At 41.0% G+C, this 8,174-nt stretch overlaps 1 protein-coding gene across 1 annotated transcript; it reads left to right on the plus strand.

The window, feature by feature from the left end:
- Positions 1 to 1,067: 1,067 nt before the first annotated feature.
- On the plus strand, positions 1,068 to 7,936 carry LOC146673402 (uncharacterized). Its single transcript, XM_085401902.1, has 2 exons — positions 1,068 to 3,818; positions 4,269 to 7,936. The coding sequence occupies exons 1-2, from the start codon at positions 3,801 to 3,803 to the stop codon at positions 5,082 to 5,084; spliced, it is 834 nt and encodes a 277-aa protein (XP_085258028.1). The 5' UTR covers positions 1,068 to 3,800; the 3' UTR covers positions 5,085 to 7,936.
- The last annotated feature ends 238 nt before the right edge of the window (positions 7,937 to 8,174 follow it).

Here is an 8,174-nt window from a genome sequence, read left to right on the forward strand (position 1 = left end):
AATTTGAGTTTGTATTCCCTCAGCTGCAGACTCGCTGCTGTTTCAATGTTTGAAAAGGAAGATTAGATATAAAAAATGTCAAACATAGATTCAGTCTGCCTTCACATTTGATATGAGGCCAGCACCTATAGTGGCTGTGTCCTGTTTTAAGATCATACATGTAAAATTGTTGTCTGACCTCCGTCGATCCAGCCGCTCAGAGTCCGTGGTTACCATGGTTACTGCATAAGCAGCTATAATGTTAACAGCTGGCACTGAGGAAACCTCCCGGCAGCATGGGTGTTTATGTTTTTCATTACAAAAGAACTGTCTGAATGGTTAACTGAAGTTAACTTGGATAAATTATAGTTAAGGAGTATCACAGATAACGCATACGTGAGCTGTGTGACTGTTCACCACTACACTGAAATCAGCAGGCTATTACTGAAATACACGACACGTGCTATATGATAAAGTATGATATAAATAGGGAGGTCCTATTAACATGTTTAGTTTTAAAGGACACCTTCCTGCCTTTAGTCTCATTCATGAGCAGTATTAGTTTTCTTCTAACATCCAGAAGTCTGCACGATGTGTTTCATAGTTTGTAACAAGCCTTTGACAGGTAAACATAACATGACCGAAAAAGCAAAAAAAAAAAGAAAAAGAAACAAACAAAAAAAAAGAGACAGAAAAAAATCACATTCTAACAGACAGTCCTTAATAATGAATAATAATAATGGATTGGATTTATATAGCGCTTTTCAAGGCACCTAAAGCGCTTTACAATGCCACTATTCATTCACACACTGGTGGAGGCAAGCTATGGTTGTAGCCACAGCTGCCCTGGGGCAGACTGACAGAAGCGAGGCTGCCACTTTTGCAAACATGTTCTATGTTGACAACCTGACCAGACATACGGCGCGACATTTGCGGCTAAAACACTGTTAAAAGTGTAGTTGGTGACAGCAAAACGGGGTATTTTAAAACTACACCACCACCATTGCTTCCTGTAATTTGATCTGCATTCTGGGATACCTGTATGGGCTTAACGCTTAAACGTTAAACGCTTAATGCCCTTAACGCCCACTCACATCCTGGGCCATCTGACCTCAGGAATTCGCATGATAAGGTGGGCCAGGTTTCACAATGAGCTCACCCGAAACTCTGGCTGTTTGGGACCCACGCCCAGTTTCACACCTTGGCTCAGGCGATTAGAGGATCATCAGGGGGTCCTTTTGTCCCTCAGTTTTGTCCCTAGGTTTATATCTGGGACTCTCCACCATTTGACCTTAGAACTGAAGAAGCTTCTCGGATGAGAGGTGAAACGTCTTCAAGCATCTTAAAGAAGTCCAGACGCTTTTCTTTGCAAGCTCCTTTGACTACGATGACCTGGATGAACGAGAACCTTCACAGACATCAGCTGCGTTTTCTTGACCTGCCGGAGCTTGTTTTCTAGCTTCCTCCATTTGCGAACCATTGATTCATTAATCTTAAATTCTCTCGCCGCTGCTCGATTTCCATGTTCCTCCGCGTAGCTGATGGCCTTCAGTTCAAACTGTGCTTCGTAAGCGTGTCTCTTTGCCATTTTCAGGGTTGTTAAAACAATGATGTCCTGCATAACGCACATACCTGTTCTTTTATACAGGTATGTGCGATAAAGTCAACGCACACACTTCACCCTTTAGCGTTCTCATGGTGTTCTCTACTACGTCCTCATTACAACACACAGGGCGCACTGCGCTATAGGGCGTGCCGTACTTTTTGAAGAAAATCGAAGACTTTTAAGTGCGCCTTATGGTCGTGAAAATACGGCGGTATTATATTTTCTGATGAAATGTTTTCAATAGCATTCATTAATGCTATTGCTCTTGATCTGTTCCGTTCAAATCCGTACCAGGGCTCGCAAAATCGCTAGCCCGACGTCCCGGGGCAAGCGATTTTTCCAGTCGGGCTACCAAAATCTATCGCTGCCCTGCCCATCGGGCTATCGTAGGAAGGAAAAATATATGTCAATGCTTTTGCATCCCTTCGGAAATGTAGCTGGGTAATTATGTCATTGGCATCGGTGAGCCACTGTCAATATGTGACATATTGAAATCGCGTTTGAATTTGCGCTTGTTTTTTGCTTTCACTTTGCAATCGCGCAAACTGTGTATAGAGAGCGACAGCACTGATTGGTGAGTGATGATAATTTGCGCACCAATTCCTCTGACATCGTCTTATCAATCGTTAGCTTACTATGCAAACATGACAAGTGAAATCTCCCGCAGCAAGCTCAAACCATGTGAGAGGTTGATCGTGCAGAGAATCGCTGAGCGTTATGTGAGTGCGTGTGTAAAAGCAGCAGGATATATATTTTAGTTCTGCTGAGCCAAATAAGACAGGTCAGGGTGAAGAAGTGACAGCCAAAGAAAAGCTTACCACAAAACGGAAAAGTTATGACAAATCAGACTATAAGGCAAAAAGAAAGTGCAGCTTTATGGTTTCATGGACAAAAGAATTTCTGTGGCTGCGATATGACAAGCTATATAACCAGGGGTGCTCATAAGTGGTCCGCAGGTGCGCATTCGCTGTCAAAATGAAACCAGATAAGAAGTTGCAACGCGTGTTTGCTTACATAATATTTTCAGGAGGAGGACAGACATTTGTTTAGAACTTTTAAAGATTTCGAAGAAGCTCCTTTAAGCAATTACTGTGGTGTTCCTCCATCGCAGAAGAAGTGTCAGAAGGAGTCTGAACCACAAAAGAAGCATTCTCAAGCAAGTATTCTCGGAAAAGTGGTTGCAGGAGGTGAGCTGGCTTCAAACAAATGATGAACGCACAGAGATGTGATGCAGAATGTGCCGTGAAAATCCCACTCTAGCGGACAAAAACAGTGCCTTTTATATGGACGCAAACGCGCGTTGCAACTTCTTATCTGGTGCGCGTCTTTTATTTTGACAGCGTATGCGCACATGCGGACCACTTGTGTGCACCTGTGTAAATAACATAATGTTCTGCCGGATGTGTTATTGGTTTTCCCTTGATTTCTGAGTCGACAAGCGCCTTTGTTGCTGGGCCAGTCATTTTAAGAAAGGACCCCATTAGAACCCATGAGAAATGCATTATTGCTCACTCTGCAATATCTTTCCCAGAACAAACACCAATTGCAAATAACATACTAAAAATAAACCTGAAAAATCTGTTTAGAACAGCGTACTATGTTGCAAAGAGTGAACTACCACTGGCACGATTTAGCAGTCTTTGCAAACTTCAAAAAAGCAAATGGCCTAGATCTTGGTTCCACTTGCCTCTTACCTGTGACTTCAGTGGAAATTTCAAATTCAGGATCTGACACAGACTGATTCATGTTCTACACAGTTCTTACAAGTTCATAGAAATTTCTGTTCAATTAGAACCAAGTATTTGAGTTGTAATTTTTATACAATGTTGTAATTTGTTTTTCCAAAATTTTATGATTAATATTTTGTTTCTGTTACAATATTATACTTTAATGTATAATATTGTAAAGGAAACAAAACAGGAAACCAAACATCAATCAAAAAATTATTCTCTTTTTTATTTGGGCTACTTAAATTTGTTTTGGGCTACCAAAAACCCTTCCCTGCCCGAAGGGTTACCAGGGATTTTGAGATTTTGCGAGCCCTGCACTGAGGAGTGTAGTAATGTTTATTTGCTCTGCTTTTTTTTGTAAGGGGTAAAATATGTCTATATACTTTTTGTGTCCCAGCTGAGTAACAGGAGGAGAAGAGTCTGGTGGAGCAGCAGAAGGACAATTTCAGCCATTTGGACTCAGCTCAGCCACTACAGAGGAAACAATGACTTCAACACAAAAGGTGAGAAAAACATCACAGTTACACTGTTATTGAAACTGTGTGTGCAACTGGTTGGTTTTTAAAACACAATTAACAGCAGCTTTGTCTTTTGCATCCTGGGCTCCTCCATATATACAGACTCTACATTCACAACCAAAAACCACAGAAGTTAGAAGAAAATGCAAAGATCATATTTTATCAGCACATATTGAAACAACAATATCATCAGTTGAACTCAAAATATTTTATGAAGTAAAAGATTTTCTCCACTTATATATTTCTTCAATAATGTAATTTTCATTACACCTCTCATTGTGTCACATCATTGTAATGTGATACTATCACCAGAAGGTGGTGCTAACACACCAACAATGTGTTTGTTGACATGTTTGTTTCCACTGACGGAGGGAGTTTCAGTTCGTTCCACGACTGCATTTCACTCACTGCCTGTTTGTATCTCTGTCACTGCAGGACCAACATGGAGCAAGAAGTCAGCGCTCTCAGGAGGCTGACAAACGTCAAAGAAAGGGAGTTAAACCTTACGGCTGTGACTTGTGTGGAAAGTCTTTTATCGAGGCTGGAGCCTTAAAAAAACACCAAGTCATGCACAGTGGAGTTAAACCTTACAGCTGTGACTTGTGTGGGAAGGATTTTGCCCGGGCTAGAGGCTTAAAAATACACCAAGTCATCCACAGTGGAGTTAAAGCGTACAGCTGTGACTTGTGTGGGAAGGATTTTGCCCGGGCTGAAAGCTTAAAATCACACAAACTCATCCACAGTGGAGTTAAAGCGTACAACTGTCACTTGTGTGGAAAGTCTTTTACCCACGCTCAATCCTTTAAAACACACCAACACGTCCACAGTGGAGTTAAACCTTACAGCTGCAAATTGTGTGGAAAGTCTTTTACCCATTATCAAAGCTTAAAATCACACCGTATCGTGCACAGTGGAGTTAAAGCACACAGCTGTGAGTTTTGTGGTAAGGCTTTTGCTCAAAAAAACAACTTACAGAGGCATCTAGTTACCCATTCTGGAATTAAGGCGTATAGCTGCAACTTTTGTGGAAAAAGTTTCAGCGACAAACACTACCGAAATGGTCACCTACGGATTCACACTGGAAATGATGTTTCCCGCTGTGATCAGTGTGGGAAACTGTTTATAACAGACGCACAGTTACAACTACACATGTTTAGCCACACTGAGGAGAGACCTTATAAATGTGACCTGTGTGAGAAGACTTTTAAATCTCCATATCACGTGAGAAACCACCGACGGATCCACACCTGAAAGTAACTCTACAAGTGCAGTTACTGTGAGGCTGTATTGATTTTTTTATCTTGTAATTGTAACCCGAGTGTTTGGAACAAGTCTGATCAGTAAACTTATGGAGTTATACTGAATGAATTGTTTGGAAAAATGAAGAGTCATTTTTGTTCAGTAAACTCAGTCTTATAATGTAAACAGTAAAATGTAATTGGACGTTGGCAGAGATGCTCTTTGTTTCAGGCAACATTGAGGATAAAAATAAAAAAGCAGAGCAACACAGATGGATCCAGTTCTCAACCCTGTCGTCACTGTGGTGGTGGGAAAGAGTTTCTTTTTAACCTTTGAGGAAAAACCTCCAATCATCAACGGGACCTAAAACCACGTCAACGTAGACACACTGGAGACAAAATGAACTACTGCAAAGAATGTGGGAGAGGCTTCCACACCAAGTACATTAAAAATACAAAAACTCTTCCACAGTGGGGTCAAAAAGCACATCTGTGACCAGTGTGGGTCATCCTTCACCACTGGACATGACCTCAATGGAAAAACCATAAGCGAATCCACACAGGAGAGACACCATACAAGTGCAGACACTGTGACAAAAGCTTCTCACAATCAGCTCATCGTAACAAACATGAATGTACACACATGGAAGTGAACTTAAGCTGTGACCAGTGTGACAAGAGCTTAAGGAATCTCAGTTCATACTCCGAACACAAACGATCCCACACTGTAAATAAACTGTTTCACTGTTACTAATGTGCAAAAACATTCACTTCGTTATCTGCTCTGTGCAAACATCAGCCTGATCATGCAGGACTGAAATCACTGGATCACAATGAATCTGAAGAGAGAGAAAGATCCTCTTCTGGTTTCAGGGTCAGACTTAAAAACCTTGAGATCAGGCTCCACAGAGTTCAGATGGAATCTCCTGTAAAGAGTGTCAGCTGATGTCACACTAGGATCTGATGAGGTAGCTCTGATTTCTGGACCTGCAGTGAATAATCCTGAATGTTACATTTAGGAAGCTGCATGTATAGATATGCATATCAAGTTTGTTTTTTCCTTTGAGGGATTTTAATTCTCTAAAATGTTATCCCTGTTACATTTTAATCTTTGTTCCCTTAGGACACAGTAGTGTTTAGTAGTTGTACTTGTTACTGTTGTTACGAGTTCAAAAATTGGGGATGGAGACAAGAGGAAAAACCACAATAACAACACTGGTCCGGCCGGGTTGAGTCAAACGATGATTTTAATAGTCACACGCGTGGGGGATGGACACTGTATGCAGACAGCCTCAGATCTCAAAATGGTGGAGCATTAATCAAACTCTTATAGCCTCTGGTGCCCCCACCTTATCATAAAAGCCTAAACATTCACATGCTTTCTCTCACACGGCGCCTAAGCTATGACCTTGGCTCCCCGTTTATCTGCTCCTGCTGAGATGGGGCAGAAAACTCCAGTATGTTCTGTTCTCTTCTAATCAGACAAATAAGGCGATGACTTTCTGCAAACAGTATTTCTTATAACATCATAAAACAATATCATTCATCCACAATAAATCAGCAGTCTAATGTAATGCAAATCAGTTTAACTAATGCAATAGTTATCAGCTTCTTCTACTTCAGGAGAATACTGCAAACTAAAACTACATAATAATTCACAACCTTTAATTAGGGGTATAACATGGCATAAAATAATATTATAATCTAACACTCCCCCTGATGAGCTCTTTATTCTAAAGAGCTCACCAACACCCTGTAATCCAGTGTGGCCGGGTTCATCTCTTCTCACTCCTGAGGACCTTTGTCCCCCTGTTGGGCGAACCATATGTGAGATGACCTCTGTGTTTGTGCAGGTCAAATGCAAGACAAACTATTATTACAACAATATCAGGTACATATGACACTGCCCAGTTCTCCCACAGCTTTATTTGGTGCTACCTTATACCCTTCAGACGTACTCAGACTAGAACCTCTGTCCAAGGAGCTTTTAGCCTTTATTTTATTGCTGCAGCTACCAGTGTCGTCCAGTTGGGTGATCCTCTGCTCTTCATTCTTCAACCTTAGGGGTTAGACAACCCTTCAGTCGTGGCACAGATCAGGGGATTATTCTGCCCCGATTTCAAACAACGATCTGTGTATCCTCGGGTCCTGTGTGTCCTCCAGAAAAAGATCAGGAACGCGTCCCCCTTTTGCCCAATAGCCTCTCGAACCTCGTTGGTCTGGTGTTCCCGGATTTCCGCCAACCCCTTCATGGTTATTGCTGTGTTTATGGGATCCATCCTTTTGAAGTGACTAGCTGGAGCCCAAACGCCATCACCCTTGGACCCAGTTGGTGTCTCGGCAGTCACTGTGTATGTCTCTGCTGCGAAGGATCCTCGTATCTCTGTGACCTCGTCTGGTGTCTGTTCCTTTCTCTGTAAGAGACAGAAAACCAAAACACCTCTCTTCCTAACCCTAATAATCTAATGTTGTTATCTACTGACTTTCTAGGGATTCAGAATTGGTTTAGAATATTCAGAATATCTCAGGGACTTATTCTAATCACATCCTATGTGTGTGTAAGCGTGTTTGCATTATGCCCTCTGGGTGACATGAAATGCATTTAAACAATAAACAATAAAGTTATAGGAATGTCTTTTTACCAAACAGACTTTGTATCAAAATTGCAGATATGGATATATATTTCAATTTCTTTCATTTGAACTTTCTTAGTGTTTCCAAAATTAACTTCTTTTTTTAAATGCATTCATTTAATGTGTTACCTCAGTTAAATTTAAATTCTTCATTCATATTTAAACTTTTGCTGTTTCTTCTCTTGAACCTTTTCTCCCAAAATTGCAAATAATTTCACAGCAGTTGCTCTTAAAACTTCCAAAATGAACTAAATCTGTCCACCAGCTTTGAAACAACACCTGCTGTGACTTTATGTCCAGAAAAAAGAAACTCAAGCTAAACTGGTTTTGGGCTGTACTTCCATGTAATACCAGTTTGTACCAGAAGATGGAGCAGTGAGTCAGAGTAACCTTTATTCAGTTAGGCAAAGACCACATTCGTATTCACATTGGCAGCAAAGAACTGTTACAAGATCAAAAATTCAAATTCT

The sequence above is a fragment of the Rhamphochromis longiceps genome, linkage group LG3, assembly GCF_057381845.1.
Source record: "Rhamphochromis longiceps isolate RC_006_pf linkage group LG3, R_longiceps_female_GT1.1, whole genome shotgun sequence".
NCBI classification, from domain to species: Eukaryota; Metazoa; Chordata; class Actinopteri; order Cichliformes; family Cichlidae; genus Rhamphochromis; species Rhamphochromis longiceps.